The following is a 20,381-nucleotide window of genomic DNA, read 5'->3' on the forward strand; positions in this document are numbered from 1 at the left end:
AACTTTCATATAACATGAAAAAGTAATGAGAAATAAATTGGAATAATCTGTAACTAGAAATTATTTGAATTATCTGTGATAATAATTAAATCTGAGCTTCTGAATTTTAAAAAATAAATGAAACTCGCAGTGATTACATAAAACCCAGAGAATTATCTGCAGTTTTCTTCCAAAACTGAAAGTTTAAAACTGAAGTTAATGTTTTTCTTATTTAAATTATTTTCAAAAAAAGAACAATTTTCCATTTATTTTATGTCCCATGATTAATCGACTAATCACCAAGGACTCAAACACAACTGGTTTGCATAGGTAAGAAATAGGAGTTTAAAAAATACTTTTTTAAAAACGTGGCTTCAAATAGTAGAGGGTCGGTTATTAAGTATTTTAGGAACCCATCAGCTAATCTGCTGAATCTGGGGACAATACACAGGGACTCAGGTGCAGCCAGTAGATATACAGGCTGAGACTTCCTGTTTCATCCACCAGTCACTGCTTAAGAATGCAAATAAATTTAATGCAGCTAGTAAAAAGCTTAATTGTCTTCAGCTGATGGTTTTGAGACTGAACATTGGCCTTTTTTTGTCTCCACACTGGCCGTTTACCAGCATGTACCCATGTCTGATATCACTGGTCAATAAAACCGACACCACAAATGGACGCTGGGAAGCTTCCGGTCCAAAATTTTTTTATCTTTGTCTACAGATGTCTTCATATTTACATGCAGATATCAGTTATTAAGCAACCGAATGATGGAATCAATAAGGGGAAAAAAAGTGTTCTTTCATAATGCAGTTGGCTCACACTCTATTTTCATGTGCTGCCACGGAGCACCAGAGCTGAGGACACAAATAGTTCTGATCTTCTGTACTCATCACTCTGGGAATTAATTGACCAAAAAAAAAAAAAAAATCATATCCCACAAACACACATTACCTACTCACAGTGTGCTCTGTGAAAACAGGTTCCCTGCATTCACTAACTCTTTGAATCAGGGGAGTTTTATTACATTTCCTGTTTAAAATCCCACTGAGACACTTATTTACATAATTGCAGTTGTTGCAAATTATGCATGCTGCAGGTTTCATTGAATAAAAAAAAAAAACTCTTCATGATCCACGAATCATGTTGTCAACCTAAAGGTCTGAGAAAACATAAATAGTGACTGTAATACATGTGCTGTTAATTCTACAAATGAATCAATCACAGCAAACACGTCTGCTTCAAGTGTAAGATGATGCTCCAACATATTAGTGCTGTTATGGATAGATGTGAATAATGACTGAAATCCAGGAAAATGAGAACAAAATAAATTTGGGTGGGTAACGAATCAGGATAAACAGTTAGCATTGCTTTAATGTCATGACCGCTCCTACCTCTGCTGGACCTGGTGTTTGCGGCAGCAGCAGAGACGTCATTGGTTCCCAGTCGTTGGTCCTGTTCCTGCTGCAGCCTCTGAATCATGGTGTCCAGAGGACTGGGACCATCCACCGCCTGTTCGCTCACCACTTGATTCAGGCCTGACAGGAATAACGCAAAAGTGAGACAGAGAATTAAAAAATGAGCTTAAATCCAACCATTGTTACAGCCACGACGAATACAACTGCTGCCTAATAGCTTAACTATCTCTGCTGTGCCTTACTAACACATTTCATTAACTGCTGATTGCTTCTGTTTATATCCCAGCCAACAGCCTTCTGAACTCTAATCTTAATTGCCATTGCTACTGTAGTTTCAATAAAAGCCTCACATTGAGCTCATTTAAAGACAGATAAGATTATTGTCAGGCTATGACGGCACAGACAGATGACCTCTGATAAGACAGAAGACAGCATCACCTGCAGGCAAATATGTAAAGCGCACAAGCAGAACTTCAAAGAAGGAGGTTTGATTTCAGCCTGAATACCTGAGGAAGTGACCCCCATCTGAGGAATCAGCTGCTCATCCCTGCAGCCCTCCCTTCCGGGCACCAGCCGCTGGTATCTTGGCGGGTGTGGATTCCCATCCACATCCACCAGGAAGGGAGGGGGCATTAGGTGTGGAGCTTGCTGAGTTTGTTCGTCCAGCACGTAGTTATTGGCATCCCGGATCAGTGGCCGGTAGTCGGTATGGAAGAACATCTGATCTGCGATCTGAGGTTGAGAGGGTACGGTGCTGTTGTTATTACTAATAACATGCGATGAGTTGTCGTGTATGTGCATAAATATTGCAGGTCGGGTTACCTTGTCGTACTTGCTGCTGGAGCCGAAGCCAAAGATGAGCAGGTGACCGTGGGAATCGGTGGCCGCAAAGTGCTGCCCATCTGGACTGCATTTGCAGTCAAACAGCGCTCCGTGCCCTTGGCCCTCAATCTATAAAGGGTGAGACAAGAGTGGAGGGGAAATCTTAAAACTGCACTGTAGCTATTTGCACTGCATGGGCACAATCCACTATTAATGTCTTGTCAACATGCCAGCAGAATTGTCTAGAAAGAAATATGCACACAAAGAACAAACATCAAACAGTTTGTAGCACAACAGTAGCCTGTTTATGCAAACCGACATGAACTATTCCCCAAAAGGAGGACACCTGCAGAAAGCAAAACTTCTTCAACAGGAAATCAGCAAGAAACCCCTGACTGCTCTGACCGTCAGCCAGCTGCTGCTTTTGGTTTGATCTGCGGGTTTTCCTTCATTCTCACAAAGGCTCCATTCAACTACAAGATGGAAAGATGCCTTGATAGCTTCTCACACTTCTCATTCATGCAAAAGTGCCAAACTCAAACAGCACATGGACTACTCAGTTTTATACACCTTGCATGTGTTTTTGCCCAACTGGATGACAGAGTTGTTGGAAATTAGCACCATAATTTTGCTGCAGTAGAAATACCGATTCAAAAGATTTCAAGCTTAAAAGTGAAACCAGGGCATCCTGTAAACAGCCTCTGCCGTCCTGCACTAGTGACATCATTCAGAGAGTCTGTGCAGAAGGTATGGGCCTCAACAGCAACCACTGAGGCCGGGCGGTTTAGAGGGGACCTTGTTTCTGTGGTCTCTGAGTGGGCTGTGTCCTCTGCTGGTGCTGGTGGTGGTCAGTGAAATTTGTTTTATCGAGTCCAAAGTCAGCACAGGTGTCTACCTGGAGATTTTAGGCCATTTCATGCTTCCACCCACTCACAAGCTTTATGTAGAGGGAGCTCTCCCTACCCCACAGCGCCCAAACGACTACCAAATGATTCACTGACCATATTATCACAATGTTATTACTGTGTGAAGGCCCCTATAACAGCAACCTGGGATTCAACAACACCTCAGCAGTGCCCAATCTGATCACCTCCATCCCACCCCACAGTGATGCAGTGATATGCGGTCAGTGAGTTTAAAAATGAACATACTTTCCAGAGGCTGGACCTATTCAGGGTTCAGACAGCTCTAAAAGCTACGTTATTTACATCACTGTGTAAAGTCAATGAGAGCTGATCTCTCTAATAGGGTCATCTCAGGCACTCGGCTCTGACAGTAAGCCACACCCACCTGCTGTTCAAATTTTCTGCTTAAGAGGGGCAGCCAATTAATAGCAAGACGTCTTAAAAGAAGAGGGAGGAGGGAGTTAACAGGGCTTGTTGCAGGCAGAGGATGAAGTGAGGGGGTGCACTAAGGCCCAGTGTAAGATAATTAAGGATTATGCAGTTCCCTGCCTGTGTCTCCTTTCTGCTTGTGCTAATCTTACTCTACATTCACCTTTACTCTGCAACCCTCTTTTGTGTTTTTTTCTGTCCACAGGGAGGTTTTCAAAGTTTGATCGGACCCAATAAAAATCTGCTTCCTCCTTACACTGCTGTAGTTTTTTTTTTAGGTTACTGCTGGACATTTTTGACTTACTACTTTACTGTCCATGTATCCATCATCCTTATTGTTGTTCCTCCAACCAAAAGACCCATTCAAAGCTAGGAAAAACCCTGACAAGAGGACGCTTTTCAGGAGAAGTCCCACAGTAAGTTTCAGCCTGAAACTTGGGCCTTTACACATGCACAAACACTTTGTGTTGTTAGGCAACACTATTCACTGTCTATGACCAACACCAAGATTTGGCCAAATGACCAGCTCACTATGTGAGTCACATGTTCTGGGAATGTGATTAATGCCGTCCTTGGTTACTATAGAAGCAGGAAGCAGGAAATAATACAATAATTAAAGCACTGGATAAATTTGTAGAGTGGCATATGTGATTCATTTTGATGAGAGAACCACGAAGGCACGAAGGGAGGTGAGAACAGTAATGAAAGCAGAGAGAGAGAGAAAGTGAAAGTATAGAGTTGGGAGAACGTCAACAGCGGGTGAAAGTGAAATAAAGGGTGAGACGAGGAGGGGAATGGGAAAAGAATTCTATACAGGCCAGAGTAAATACAGTCAAAAAAAAGTGCAGTGAGAGGTTCGAGATCTGGACACGCGAGTGAATGAAACAGAAGTGAGTGAAAGGCAATGACACGCAGACGAGGAGACGTTCTGTGGACGAGACGCTCACCATGTTGAAATAGGAGCGGATCTTCACTCCTCTGGCTAGATCCCACACAATACAATTCCCATCATGCCCCGCTGAGAAAAGGATTCTTGGATCAAAGGGATGTGGCTCCAGAACAAACACTTCATCCTCGTGACCCTGTCGACCAACAACACGAACATCTAGGATTAGTTTAAGAAATAAGAAAAAAGAAGCAACAGCCAAACCTGACTTTTTGTGCTTAAGCCCACACACAGCTGAGCATATTTTGCATTCCTCTCACTGCTAGTGTGCAAACCCACATGCTTTTTAAGTTAACAAGTAACAAATTCATATTCATCTGTTTTTTGTTTGCTTTTTATATACACTGTTTTCAGGCAGCTATCAAATGTTCCAGTTTTATCACTGCGTCACCAAGGAGACTCTGACAGTGTGTTAGCAACTAGATTTCTGATCAAAAGATAAAGTAAAAATGATGAAAACAAGGCCAATAGCTAAGCAGTGAAACAGCAGCAACCTAAGATGACCCTAACAGCAACACCATAATACAGAAGAGTTACTTGAGTATAATGTTTAGCGGGTTAACGGGAGCTGACAGGAAGACAATAACTTAACGCAGAAGGATGGCATCTCCATAAAACCACTCTTGACACGTCTAGGTGACATTAAAGCTCGGTTGGCTTTAAACATTTTAAATTTTAATGAAAAGAAAACAGAGGTGTTGGTGTTTGGACCTAGTGGTCCCTGTGAGCCCTCCTCTGTTGATTTGGGACGCCTGGAAGTTTATTTTACATCTGTTATTACTGACCTTTGTCCAGTTTTTATCATTTAAGGCGATTGGGAAGAGTGAAATCTTTTCTTTCTAGGCAGCACTTGGAAACAGTGATCCATGCTTTCATTTCTTCCCGTCTGGACTACTGTAACTCACTTTACGTGGGGGTCAGTCAGTCGTGCTCTCACGTCTGCAGCTGGTTCAAAATGCCGCTGCACGACTGCTAACAGGAACTCGTAAAGGAGAGCATATAACGCCTGTCCTCGCCTCACTGCACTGGCTGCCTGTGTCTTTTAGAGTTCATCTTAATATTCTTATGTTTGTTTTTAAAGATTCACAATCTAGCCCCGCCTTACCTCTCAGAGCTTCTACATCCCTACACACCCTGTCGGTCTCTTAGGTCAGCTGACCAGCTGCTCCTGAAAGTACCGAGATCCAAGAGGAAGCTCAGAGGGGGCGGGGCTTTTTCTATCATTGCTCCTAAATTATGGAATAACTTGCCCTTGCACGTTAGAGAGGTTCCTTCACAGTTCACTTTTAAAACACGTCTTAAAACCCATTTTTATTCTTTGGCTTTTGACTGTAGTGAGACTTAGTTTCTCTTGGAATTAAATTAGTTATTAACTAACTAATTCATTATTTTATTTTTCTTTCTTTTATTTGGCTTTTATTTATATCTTATGTAATTTTATTATTTAGTTCCAACGTACAGCACTTTGCGTCAGCTGTGGTTGTTTTAAAGTGCTTTATAAATAAAGATGATGATGATTAAATAACCACCTGTTACAACCAAAAGTTTTGTCTCATGCACTTTGCCAGTTCAGTTTTTATTTAGATTATTTTTACATCTTTCTCTGATATAGTGATGAATAATCTGAAGGACTAAAAAAACTTATTAGCAAATAAATAAAAATTACATTTTGGCCACATCTGTACATATCAGCGAAGCAGAACAAAACTAACTGATTAGCCTCACCGCCAGTTCTATTCGGAGTAAAAGAACATTAATATTCTAATCACACGGTGCAAGTATCAACACTCAATGGACACAACAAATCAAAAATTCACAACACGACATGGACGACTTATTCCGGAAACAGCCTACACTGCAACTGCTGAGCCATATCACTCATGTGCACGATAGGCTGTAAGTCTGCAGGTTTTTTTAAAGTCACAGCATCCGAAAAAGTGGATAAGTGAATAAGAGGGTTTAACCTCTGACGGCCATGAATGTATACAGTGTGAACTGGCAGTGCGTTGTGGTCCAGTCAACAGTGATCTGAGCTGTTACATAATAACACACAACACTGTATTACGATATTATGACACGCATCTTTTTTTGTGTCCGAGTGTCAAGTCACCACATACCATCAGGACATGGACCAGATTTCCAGTGATGGAGTTCCACACTTTCAACGTCAGATTGTTGGCCGCCGTTATCACTGTGCTGTCATGGCGATCCCATGCCACCATGGTAACCTTCAGCTTGGTCACCTTGTCTTCCAGCGGCGGGGGGTTGTACTTCCTGAGGGGGAAAGCAGTGATGCCATTCAGGACTAAATTTTAAGCCCAACTAAGGTCTTTTTAGTTTAGTTTACACATAAAAATCAGACACAGAGTCGTTGCCAAAGGTATTAGCAGTAGCATCACAACAAAATTCAATTTTTATGTATTTCCAATAAAAGTTCATCTTCACTATATCACAGAAACATGGAAGAAATCATCTAAATAAAAACTGAGCAGCATACTGCATGAAAAACAAACTCTGTGCTACTGCCAAATGTTTTGGCCACGACTGTGTAACAAATATGAAAATACTGTAAAAACAAAAAAAAGTAGACACAAGAAAAAAGTAAACGCCATCTTTTTCTAACTACATTAGTTAAAAGTTTAAAAAAAAATCAACTGTCCTTTCCTTTTGAGGAATGTATTCTATTTTCCTCAGTCCCTTTTTACACCGTTAATGAGGAGCCAGACCATTCTGACAGTTAGACCTTATCTTTCTGCAGCTTGAGATAATTATTCACAACCCCAGCTGTTCCTGTTTACATAAGAAAGATGTGAAAATCAACACATCCAAAACATCCCAATACTTTTTGCTGCAATTCCCTGACCCAGACTTTCTTTATTTTACAGACCGATTGTAGGAGCAATGGTTATAGATTTAACTCTATTAAATACTTTAAGTAACTTCTTATATTATCCAAGCTGGGGGCATTTAGGACTTTTTTTAGGGTTTGTTTTAGTTAACCTCATTGCTGCATTAGGTTTGTTGTGTTTGTTCAGGCAACAAAGACATAAACAGTCAGTGTACTCTACTCATGCACCGTCTGGTAATAAATCTATACTCTGTCTAGGAGCAGTCAGGTAATCAATCACCATGCCACACTTTATCCCACAGGTGTGAAAGAGATTTTTCTTTAACTTAACTATGCAGCAGGTCATTGTACTTTAAATACATAAAAGCACGTGTAAAACACTCAAAACTCTGCATTTTTCATGAGAAGAATTCATCACACACTATAGCGCTAAGAGTTCAATGCAGGTGATTGATTATTTTAAAATGTAAACTGACATCATCACCTCCAGTATGATCCCAGCTCACAAGGTCTTTATTCCAAGCACAAAAGCACTAATGGGAAGGCCAGGCCTTGACAGCAGTGCAGAGACACATACCCGGGTAATTTGGTCTGCATGTCCAGCAGAATGCTCTTCCAGCCCTGAGGGTGAAGCTGCCAGATCCGAGCTGTACCGTCCCTGCTGCCGCTCACAAACCTGCAACACAAGCACGCACACACACATTTATGTGAATGAAAATATAACACTTACTTTGAGATCAGCTTCCTGCAGTAAAATGGTTCCCTCCGTCTCCACACATCAACAATAATTACATGTACCCCCGGATCTCCACCTCTACCACCCTCGCTCTTTGCATACACCGTCTACACCTTCCTCCCTGCTTAGATTACAGCAACCCAGGGGAATTAGAGCTGAGCTTGTCTTTCTGCACTCCGTCTAGGCACACACGGTTTAATATGTCGCGCGCAAGCACAAGTGTGTGTCTGAATGTGTGTTTGTGAGAGAGAGACATTAGACATTAAGTAAAGCTGCTGACATCATCAAGTTTTATCACAGCACCCCGAGGTTCACAACGCAACAGTGGTGCAGAAAAAAGAATTAACTGCAATAACTATGTACCTCACACACACACACACACACACACACACACACACACACACACACACACACACACACACACACACACACACACACACACACACGTATAGAAATGCAATCTGTGTAAACTCACCTGTCACTGCAATGTGAAAATTGGATGCTGTCAACTTTGTCCTAAGTGGAAAAATATGAGAGAGAAACGTCAGTGCAGGCGTTATTATTTCTTATTTAGTCACCGTTAAACTGTATTTTCAGCAAATTAAAAACTGTCAAATAACTAGTTCATCTCACACATTTTCAATTACAATTCCACATTTCATGGACAAGAACAATATTTGTGACAAATCATTTCAAATCCACCTTTAAAGTTGACTACTATAAGAGTAGCTTTGTATTTTTCACATTTCCAAATAGAAGTCCTATTTTTTTATTTATCCTCTAAATTCCTCCTCTTTGGCTCTCTTCTCAAACTGAGGATCCTCATAATCAGAGCAGTATGTCTGGAATAACCATATCCACGCTTGTTGAGATCATACAGAGGCAAGAGTGGAAAAAACTGTCTGAAAATGAGCACTGTTTGTGCAGATGTTGTATTTGTTATTTGAAGCATCTGTTATTAGAACAGTATATACAGGACAGAAAATAAGGAAGACCGTTATAGGTCTGCTTCAGATGCTACTGAGGAGGTTAATATATGGTTGAAAACTTCAGAAGCCAGCATGTTTTTTCCTTTTATTGTTAAAATAAATCAAATGAAAAATCAAAAGGAGCTTTCACTGAAAAAAACAAAAACAAAACTATACCACAAACAGTAAGAAAACTGTATAGCTATAGATCTACAGCTATAGAGCTGATCATTTTTAGTAATATCCACAGAAAACTACGTCACATCTTAAACTTCAATAAGCCAACACAGTGCGCTTGGATTAAAGCTGTTTTTGTAGTAACTAAATAATAAATTAATAAAAAGGGCTCTACACTGACTCACCGTATGGGACTCAAGCTCAGAGATCTTTTCTGGTTGGCCTGAGCCAAAGTAGTATACCCTGATGATGTGGTCTGTGCTTCCTGTGGCGAGGAACATACCACCTGGATTCATATATTTTAAAAAGAAAGAAAGAAAAAAGATTAGGGTAATTTTTGTTTCACATTCATTGATTTACCTCGGGGACAATGTTATACATTAACTATTTGCAAATGTGTGTGCTTTTGCTAACCAGTAATCTTTCTAACCCTTAAAATAGAAATACCCACAAAAAACAGACCACAGTCATTCCACATTTACTGATAAGGAGCAGCAGCCACACAAGTGGTGACGCACAATGTGTGCTGTTCTCCAGTTAGTCTGAGTGAGCATCTTTTTCTGTTTCTCTGTCAGTGCTCTGGAAGCATACATAAAAAAAAAACACACAGTGAGCTGTGTTCACCTGCGCTGAAGGAGGAGCAGATCATCTGGACGCCGGGTCTAGAGCGCTCTGTGAATTTACTGGGCCTCTGACTGGACACACACACACATACACACACACAAGAACGAAATCATTTATAACACAATTTAACACAAAGAACTACCACCATGTGTTTTTAATAGAACATGTTTTACATTTTGACATGTTGGCTGAGTTTGGCTTGCTTTACATACTGGACCTAAACATTTCTAAAACTGGCCAGTTGGCCATTAAATACAGTGACAATTATAAATTCATGTGTACTTAAGATCAATACAATCTTATAGAAATCTTCAGCATAGGATCAAACTTTTACACAAATAAGCCCCTTCAGACATGCACTCCTTTCCATTCATCAAAATGTATCAACTTTATGTCTCTTTTTAAAAAACAAAAAGACCGTGTCCGACCGAGTAATTATTTCAGTGCAACACATGCCTAAACTGCAAGTAGTCGAATTTACGCAATAAGATTAAACCACACTGACTTCCAAGGGCGTGTGCAGGTTTCTAGCCAGTATATAGAGGCACATTAATGAAGCCCAGGCTCTCTGCTTCGAGTAGCAGAGACAACATGGGGACAAGGTTCACAGAGAGGTAATATTAGAGTCGGGAACAAGCCAGTGCAGGTAGCAATAAGGAAGAAGATGCAGGAGGCTCAGATCAACTTCGAAAAATAAAAATAAGTCTTTTTACTCCACTGAAAACTGCGTGTCATCTCATGCCAAATATCGCGTCCAAACTATGGCTTTCTACATCGCGGCTGCACAACTCACTGAATGAGGCCGTGAGGAGCATGAGCTTAAAAGTGACCTTTATCTGAATTACAGAACGCTGTCACTTACAGATTGATGAGGACAACTGTGTTATGTATGCCATGTCTGAAAAGGGGCTGCAATGGCGCGCTGACAAAATGCTTGATGCACAAAGTGTGAGAAATGTTTGTGCAGGTGAGACCGTGTGTTTTTCTCACCCAAACTTGAGTGTCCGTGCATCCCACTGCCAGAAGCAGATGGTGCCATCAGCTCCGGTGGAGGACAGGTAGCGCTTGGAGCCGCTACAGAGAGGAGAAAACTGCAAACACAACCAATCAGAGATTAGCGGAATGAACAGAGGACAAAGACACACACAAACACAGTCGCTCTCACTGGGCACTTCATTAAGTATACCTGTTTGTCTGCTTCTTAAAGCAAATATGGAATCGGCCAATCGCATTGAGTCAGACGGGCTACAGCAGCAGAAAGACTACACGAGTACCACTCCTGTCAGCTACGAACAGGAAACTGAAGCTACAATTCTCATGGGTTCACCAGAACTGGAAGAATATTGCCTGGTCTGATGAGCATCAATTTCTGCTGTAACAACCAGATGTTGGGTCAGAATTTGGAGTCAACCCATATCCTGATGGCTGCTTTCAGCAGAACGATGACACAAAGCTCCAATCATCTCAAAGTGGCTTCTTTAACATCCCAGTGAGTTCACTGCCCTCAAGTCAGCCTCCACAGTTACCAGATCTCAAGCCAGTAGAGCACCTTTAGGATGTGATTTTTAATACAATGGATGTGCAACAAATCTGCAGCAGCTGTGTGATGGTATCACATCAATATGGACCAAAATTTGTGAGGGATGCTTCCAGCATATTGTTGAATCTCTGCCATGAAGATTTAAAGCAGATCTGAAGGCAAAAGAGCGTCTAACCAGGAGCTGATAAGGGTGACTAACAAAGCGTCCAGTAAACTAAAAGCAGTTGCACAGATAAAACTTGACACAAGTTAAACTGTGTACTGTAAACACACAAACATTTATATATATATATATATATTGCCTGTTAAGTACAAACCTAGCTTTCTACAGTAAAATACAATCGCAGTTTGTGGTGGCTTCTCCCGGGCTGTAAAGAATACGAAATAAAAACAGCTTTAAAACAATCAAAACAACACCTGCAGTGAGGTGATGGAGGCTGCGTGTCCCTCCAGGACAGCCAGAGGAGCGCAGGTTTGTAAGCACCACACTCTAATGGTCTTGTCACAGGAGCCGGCGGCAATCATGGTGTTCTCGTAGCTGACGGCCATGTCGGAAATCTCGGCAGCGTGGCCGCGCAGGGTCGCCAGCAGACGCCCGTCATCTGTTCCCCAGATCTTCACGAGACAGTCATCTGAGCCCTGGGACAGAAAGAAAACACCACCGCACATGAGTGAAGATTCACATTTGAGATCAGCGCATCTGCTTCTGGGCAACGGTTCCGGGAAGACAAATTAAAAATGTGAAGTTGAAGAAGATTTCTACAATCTATCTGGGCACGCTGCAGAGCAGGACTCTCAGCAGATTGGCAAATTTGGAATACAAACAGAGGAGGGAAGGAGACTCTTGAAAAGTAAAAATAGATTACTGATTAATTTGCTTTTTGACAAAAAAGCTACAATGAACATTTCAAGGCACTGACGGTGCATTTGCATGCACTGTAACCAGCTTATTATTAACCGGTAAAGAGAAAAAGACCGCAGCTGGCATGTAAACACATTCTCTGGCTAATGTTATCAATGCAAAACAACAGTGAGCACTGCCAAATGAACACGCAGACTGTTACTGTGGTCTGAGAATATCTTAGGCTGATTACATTTGACTCAGTAGACTGAGACTGGATGTGATGACACAGAGCTGGTTTTATGCATACGAGAACTCGACTGTCAGAATGGAGGGACAGAAAATAGACAGATCAAGCAGGAACCAACTCATATCCTCTTACTTTGTAACAGTTTTGTAGCAAAGTAGAAGCAAATAATAATTCTATTAATATTTATAAATAATTACAAAATAAAAGCTTTGTTAGTGAAGCATATACAAGAAATGGTAGCTCGGATTCTCCTTAAACACTCATTAGTCTGCAATCAAAGTGCACGATCAAGTCCTCAATCCTGAAACCGCCTTTGGGGAGAGCCTGGCTGCGATCCAGCTCGCTGACAGTTAAAATGCTCATGAACATGTTGCCAGATCCATCTGTTTTTAGTTAAGAGCTCAAAATTATTTAAGTAACAGGTAACCGTGATGAAGACGCGAAAGACACACAAACACAAATCCACTTGTTTTAAAAAGCCAGCGATTTCAGGATGTAACGCTTCATAAAATGAAACTTCTTCGCTTTCAAATAATAATTTTTGTCACGCTGAGGGTCAGACACTGTTAATGACGGTGTTTCATTTTACGTGCCTCAACATGCACCTGAAAACTTTTTTTTTTAAAATCATAACGCTTTAAGGCGACTTTTGTTGTGATTTGGTGCTATATAAATAAAATTGAATTGAATTGAATTGAATTTATAAAATAACTAACACAGTGCTGTATGTTAAGTATATATAAAAAGAAAGCCTTGACCTTTTATAACTACAAAGCATTTTGGGAAACCTGCCACGCCGTCTGCACCACCATAGATTTAAGAGCAAAGTGCAATCCTCCCCGTTTCCTCACAACTACAGATAAGATTTTAACCACAGTCACAAGGACAACCAGCACATACCAACTGTTCTCGATTTGTCTTTTCAAGCGACCACAAGAATTAGCCGTTTTTAAAGCTATGTTATGCAAATCGATATAACTGACTGCAAAGCTGTTGTTCGACCAAACTTGCATGCACTTGTTCACCGAACACAACGATCCCCACAAATCTTTAGGGCGCACAAAATAATCAATTAATATGTCTGAAACAGCTTAAGAGCCTGAGCAAAAGGACTGAAGAGATCTAAAAATAAGAAAATATATAAATAAAAATGATCTCGTGATAAAAGGAGGGGGGGGAAAGGAGAGAAAGAGAAAGTGAGGGAGAGCAAGAATGAATTTTAATTCTGGCACTTAGCCAGCGCCTCAGAGGAAACATTTTCTCCAGTTATGATGAGAAATAGCAAGATGAAGAGTGGGGGGGGGGGGAGAAAGGAACAAAGGAGGGGCAGCATAGCATGAGAGAGAAAGAGAGAGAAAGAGAGATAACAGGAAAAAAGACACAGAGAGACTCAATCTACCCCCCCTCCTCCTCCTCCTCTCCCTCTCAGCAGCCAGCCATTTTTAGAGATTTAAGAAGTGAAAGCTGAAAATGGTGTAGAACAGCAGGCAGTGTTTGACTCAAGATTCCAAACAGAAGGACGGCGACATTAAATCAACATTGTCTCATTGTTCCTTCACCATTTAACACGTTACCAGAAGCTGCACCTCTCTCAAACTAGGTGGAAAAGGCATGCGGCAAATGTATACAACGGGCACCCAGGGGGCAAAGGTCAGCTTACTTCTTTTGAGATAAATGCTTTCACTTCATTACCCGTGATTATTATCATCGCACAGCTGTGTGAGTTTTTCCAACGTATAACCCAACAGGTTATAGCTGTGAGTCACTGAGTAAAAGCGTCCTACCACAGTTAGGTAAACAGTAATTACCGCCTAGCAGAACCGTTACAGCATGAAATGCAGATGCTTGTGCATCTTGGTGAGCGAGCGGCACCTTGTAACAATCTAACACAGAATGCGAGAGGTGACTCTAAACAAACACAGAGCCGCCACAATCGTGCGGCAGCCACACAGAAATTAGACTCGAACAGGCTGCAGTTCACAAGCTAATGTCAACGCAACATCGAACAAAAACGCGTGTGGGAAAACTTACGGTGAAGATGCGTCGCCCTGTCCTGTCGAAGGTCACGCAGTACACGGACGACAAGTGTCCCAGGATCCTCTTGTGCATCTTCATGTGTGTGTACACGGCCGTGGGCACCAGCTGACGGAGACGGTAAGCGCCATTCAGTCGACGGCAGAAGCTCGTCTCCACTGGATGTCAAGAAAAACATGCACATTAGTACGGAAAGACACGACTGTATAGAATGTACAGATGTAAACGTCACTAAATATACACTAAATTGACAAAAGTCTCCACTCGTCTGCTTTCCCATGCACAATCCAATCTTAATGCAAAGAGCTTAATATCCTGTCAGTTTGGTACCATAACAGCTTCAGCTCTTCTGGGAACGTTTTCCACAAGGTTTAGGAGTTTGTTTATGGGAATTTCTGAGCGTTCTTCCAGAAGCACAGTTGTGAGGTTAGGCGCTGATGTTGGATGAGAAGGCCGGGCTCGCACTCTCTGCTCTGACTCATCCCAAAGGTGTTTTATTAGGTTGAGGTCAGGACTCTGTGCAGGCCAGTCAAGTTCTCTTCCATACCAAACTCGATCATCCATGTCTTTTGGGCCTTGCTTTGTGCAATGATGCGCAATCATGTTGGAACAAAAAGGGGCCATCCCAAAAGTGTTCCCCCAAAGTTGGGAGCATAAAATTGTCCAAAATGTTTTGATATCCTGAAGCATTAAGAGTTCCTTTCACTGGAACTAAGGAGCTGAGCCCAACCCCTCAAAAACAATAATCCTCCCTCCGCCAAACTTTTTACTTTATACTTGGCACAAAGTAAACCCAAACGCCAAATCCAGACTCGTCCATTGGACCCGTCCACAGAACACGACTCCGTTCCTCTAGAGTCCGGTGGCGCCGTGCTTTACACAACTGCATCCGACACTTTGCATTGCGCTTGGTGATGTAAGACTTGGATGCAGCTTCTTTCATGATGCATAACCGTTTCCATCAAGCTCTCTACACACTGTTCTTCTGCTAATCTGAAGGACACAAGTTTTGACAACAGAGCATAAGAATGTTGAAATATTTTAAAGTGAATTATTAAAAAAAAAAAAAAAAAGGACCTCCGTCTTTTCACTCTTGGACTCATCAAGATTGGCTTTGCATGATTCACCATTCAAAATAATCCTCATTTATCTTATTTATACTCCGCAGCACAACCCTCTTGTGATTGGCTGTCCCTGACACACAGAAGGTTTGAATGCAGCTGAGTAAGGCTCCTGTGTGCTGTATCTGATGCTGGTGTTATAGTTGCTGCATCCACTAGTTTATAAAGGGTCCTTGGTCCTTCACGTTTCATGAGATGCTCTGTAGAGAAGTGTCCATGTGACCTGCAGTTTTTTGCAACCAGTGTGCCAAAATTCGCATGAATGCTTCAGATGGATTCCAAGAGGACTTGGGGGAAAAAAATACAACAGGAAGGACTACTCATCCATGGTGTCCACAGCTGTCCATGTGCATCTCCACAAGCAAGTATAATCCTGGACTGAGATGGTCATACTGAGGATATCCGCTCTCACTGACACTGACGTCAGAGCCAGGAGTTTAAAAAAAAACTGTCCAAACAGAGCTCTTATAGACGTCTGGAGCCGGAGCTTTTGGATTATTTGTAGATGCATCCCCCTGATTTTTGGAAACTTTTGCCATGTTTATTAAGTGCGAGGTGAAGCACAACAAGTCCACTTTTTAAAAAAAGAGCCACAAATCTGTGTGCAAACATACAGACTTCTTTAGGCAAATCAATACTTGACCCAGTCATTTTGGCCCAATTTACCAAAATGACTGTTTTCCTTACCAATATTCGGCGGGCTCCCGTAGATAACAGGTGGCTCCGGTGGCCGTCCACAGTGCAGCGCAGCCAGCGCTGAGCCTTTCCACACAACATGTTTGCAACCTGGAATTTACACACACAGCACAGATGCATAAGCACATGCACGGCTATAGTTAAGTGTTTGTTGTGCATGTTGATCTGGCTATATGCATTCATATTTGCATAACCACGCAAATGTATACATTCACTCCATGTCTTGGTAAGTCAGCACTTACACGCAGGAAGACACAGGCATTGAGCGAGTGGGTGTTTTTGCCCGTGTGTATATTTAAGTATGCAAATGCACCGCACGTGAACTCACTCTTGGCGGTGCGGAGAAGATTCTGTCTGCCAGCTCCTAGAAGGCTGGTGAGTCCAGGCACACTGGCAGGGACCTCCCTCTCCAGCAGCGGACAAACTCTGGTGCAGACCTGTAGCAGGTGGTCTGGCGTGATGTGCCTGTAGAGCTTTACCTGAACACAAGCATACACTCAGATTAAATCTGTCTTCAGGCTGGTAAATGACCACAAAAACACCTACTGCTAGTGGGGGGAGGGTGGTAGAGGTTTAAAAAAAAAAAAAAAAAAAAAAAAGGAAGCTGAGAGAAATGTGCTCAAAGAGCTTTTCTGCCAAAAGCTGCTGTGTCAAGACGTCAAACCCCCACCAGCTGGATGATTTCTGCTGCTCGAACCCGACGACAGTGGTGTGAAAAAGAAAACGTCTCAGTGGAGGTACAAATGGGTTCCACATTACTACGCCAATTTTCACACAAAAATCTACAAATCTATCGGACACATCAGGGGGTGAAAACATGTCAGAAGGCAAACAGTGGCTGCAAAGTAAAGGGAAATTGAAACTTTAATTTCAAATTCATGTATTTTCAGCAAACAGAAACACTGACAAATCCAGGCCACTTCCACAAATGACTGTTGAGAGTCTTAAAAGTAAAGGCCCCTCTGTTCTCTGAGTGTGTCAGAGGAAATCACACTAAACCGATAACGGATAAACTAACAGATAAGATCTGGGGGGTTTTTAAAAAAAAATTAAGATTTTTTTTAATAAACTGCAAAAATAAAAATACAACCTGAGACGTATTTATACACTAAAATGAAAAAGATGAAGGCTTTTAAATGGTGCGGCTCCCAGCAGCATATGCACTACAACAGCAGAGAACTGAGGGAGGGTTGTGGTGGTGGGGTGGAGGGGGTGTGGCATGCAACATAAGGATGAAGCACACAGAAACCTACGCTGTTATAAACACACAGCTTCTCTGATTCCACTGACACATGGGGACCCTCCTGCATGGCCTACTTCTAAAGAAACATGCACGCCTGAGTGAGTGGAAAGGCACGCACGATACAGCACGGGCCGGGATGAAAGCGAGACACGGAGGGGAATAATGCAGCATGCAGCAGTGTGTTTACTTGGAGCAAGCCAGATCGGTTTAAATGTATTCACTCAAATCAGACGTGCAGTCATCGGCTTTGTTTCAGACACGTAAGCCTGAAATTAAACAATTATTCCACTCAGTCACACACACACACACACACACACTTTCTCCATTCCTTTATCTGTCTCTGTGACACACACATACACACACACACACACACACACACACACACACAATTAATGACCTCTTAATTGCTTTCAACATCCTTGCTGGTTCACAGACGTGATCAGTGTTTCTAAGCACATATCAGCCCCTCTTAGGTACACGCAGACCCACGACTGACACACACACACACACACACACACACACTAAACTAAGTGATGTGCAATAACAATTTGCTCCATTTTCCTTCCTTCTGAAGGGTAATGGATAACACTCCCCCAGCCACGGCTGCACCATCACAAAGCACATGGCCCCACACCACTACAAGTTACCCTCTATATAATCATTATTAGTATTGCCATTATTCTTCTTATTATTTTTATTATTATTACCATCCTGCTTTCTATTCATAGCCCTACAAAATCTTTCACCTCAAGCATCACTGCCTCTGACATGGATTTGCATTCATTAAAATGTATTATTGCTAACAATTAATCCATTAATAAATGAGTCCAAACACATTTGTGCTGATAACGATGCAGGCTTCCACTTCCACTCAAAAACACGGCCGTATTTCATTAAGCTTCGTCTTCCTGATCAGTTTGAAATGCGACACGAAAGCAATCGAACATCTAATGAATCCGCCTTCGTTAATTAGCCGCAATTAATATCGTTAATTATTACAATATCATTGTTGAGTCCTCATTGACGCCCAACCCCCTTCTTTAACAGCGTCCCCCCCTAGACATCTAACTACAAACGCCCACAAAAAAATAATAAATAATCATAAATAAATAAATAAATCCAGCCGATATCCTGCCCTCCTGCCTCTAACCTCCCTGTTTCCGCTTGGTCTAATAATTAAAACCCCTCCGCAGTATTTTTTTTTAATACGGGAAATTATGCACAATAGACAGGAGGCAGGCTGAAAGACTGGGGACGGGAGGAGGAGGAACGGAGAGCCCAGCGAGCCAAGCAGGAAGAGAGAAGAAAAAACACACACACTCATACGAGCGGGCAGAAAGACGCTGTCAATAATTTCTTAAACCTATACATTTACATGGCGATCAAGCTGCACTTTACGCCATCTAGTTCCGTGTGTGCTTTGGGATGTGAAGACGGAAATCGTCCCCCACAAACATTATCTCGTAGATTAACCAGGTCGCTGTTTTTTAAAATCAGTATTAAAATAAAACTTTTAAAATAACACAAAAAGGAAAAAAGATAACGGGGAGTGCGCGCTTTTAGCAGGTTTGACTCGGAAACAAATATGTAAGAGGATGGTGAATTCACTCCACGCCCCCATGCGTAAAAACGCCGCTTTCAGGCGAAAGCCCTGTTTGTTTACATGACAATTAAGCGCTCCAATTAATAGCGCGATTATAAGACATCAAGCTAAACGTTACCTCGCATCTTCACACCGACTGATCCTTCCTCTGCTTTTCCGTCCGAGCTCGCACCAAAACAACCCTCTCCCCAAAAAATAAAAAATAACCACTCTACAACAACCTCAAAGAACAGGGGGCGAGCCGTGACTCCAGCTATACTGACTATACTCTTTATATTCCCCACGAATAAAAAAAAAAGTCCTGTTTTCTAACTCTTGTGCCCCCCCTGTGTGTTTTCAACCCATGCACACAAATTATGGTTCTTGCAGGACAAGAGCGCCTCCATCTCTCTCTCTGTGGCTCGTGGCGCAGGGAGTCCCTCCTCCGGATCCTGGCGCTCCTACACCACAACACTCATGACGTATCAACATTTCACACACATTTTTTACCAACAACTCTCGCAACCTTTTGGACATGCATGGCCACCAAACTCGCACACCGTGGCGCACACAAGGTTGGGACCCGAGCCCCTTGTAAGTGCTCCAAAAAGAGCAGCTTCCCTCCCCCTAAAGCCTGCAGCCGACTCGCCCTGCAAAGTCCTTCTTCAGTTTGTGCTCCACCACCTGATTTAAAAATTGCGGGAAATTCAATTTTTATTTTGCTCTCTAAAAACTTTTTCCTCAGTTATACAGCACCCTTACCAAATTTTCGTACGTCCCGGGGTGTTCCTGCCCCGTCCAGTCCAGCCTTCTGGGCAGCAGCTGAGGTGGAAAAACAGTGTGGACCGTGATCATCCAGTTTATAGACGTATCAGGTGATGTTTTAAATCAGTAAATGGTAAATCAGAGTCAAAGCAACATCACAAAGTACAGTGCAGAGAGAAGCATCTCTCTCGTGCTGCTGACTGCTTACCTCCTTCTCCTCCACCTCCCTTATCAGGGTCTGAAAATAGCATAAAAATACAGAATTACACCTCGTGACAATTGCCGACATATTATAAATTCTCCTAAAATGCGAAAACACCAACCTCGGCTGCTTTTTGACACGGTCCAGCTTCTAGAAATCGGGCTATTAGGAAGTACAGTTCTGGTATGGTTGGAGGGGGAGAAGAGGACGGGAGCTGCGTTAGAAGAGGGCACCGAGGAAATTGGGGGGATATTA

General features: G+C 42.2%; 1 protein-coding gene across 1 annotated transcript in view; it reads right to left on the minus strand.

Annotated features, from left to right (window-relative positions):
- The window catches only part of LOC116332217 (pleckstrin homology domain interacting protein), a 37,645-nt gene that overhangs the window by 17,049 nt on the left and 215 nt on the right, over window positions 1–20,381 (minus strand). The window contains exons 2-18 of the mRNA XM_031755075.2: window positions 20,248–20,306; window positions 20,133–20,162; window positions 19,922–19,981; window positions 16,663–16,813; window positions 16,326–16,424; window positions 14,515–14,675; window positions 11,810–12,031; window positions 10,843–10,943; window positions 9,853–9,923; window positions 9,414–9,514; window positions 8,559–8,599; window positions 7,925–8,023; window positions 6,617–6,773; window positions 4,501–4,635; window positions 2,220–2,348; window positions 1,904–2,129; window positions 1,374–1,517 (exon numbers count right to left, since the gene is read on the minus strand). Coding sequence (XP_031610935.1) covers window positions 1,374–1,517; window positions 1,904–2,129; window positions 2,220–2,348; window positions 4,501–4,635; window positions 6,617–6,773; window positions 7,925–8,023; window positions 8,559–8,599; window positions 9,414–9,514; window positions 9,853–9,923; window positions 10,843–10,943; window positions 11,810–12,031; window positions 14,515–14,675; window positions 16,326–16,424; window positions 16,663–16,813; window positions 19,922–19,981; window positions 20,133–20,162; window positions 20,248–20,306 — 1,986 coding nt within the window. The remainder of the gene's footprint in view (window positions 1–1,373; window positions 1,518–1,903; window positions 2,130–2,219; window positions 2,349–4,500; window positions 4,636–6,616; window positions 6,774–7,924; window positions 8,024–8,558; window positions 8,600–9,413; window positions 9,515–9,852; window positions 9,924–10,842; window positions 10,944–11,809; window positions 12,032–14,514; window positions 14,676–16,325; window positions 16,425–16,662; window positions 16,814–19,921; window positions 19,982–20,132; window positions 20,163–20,247; window positions 20,307–20,381) is intronic.

The sequence above is a fragment of the Oreochromis aureus genome, linkage group 15, assembly GCF_013358895.1.
Source record: "Oreochromis aureus strain Israel breed Guangdong linkage group 15, ZZ_aureus, whole genome shotgun sequence".
Taxonomy (NCBI): domain Eukaryota; kingdom Metazoa; phylum Chordata; class Actinopteri; order Cichliformes; family Cichlidae; genus Oreochromis; species Oreochromis aureus.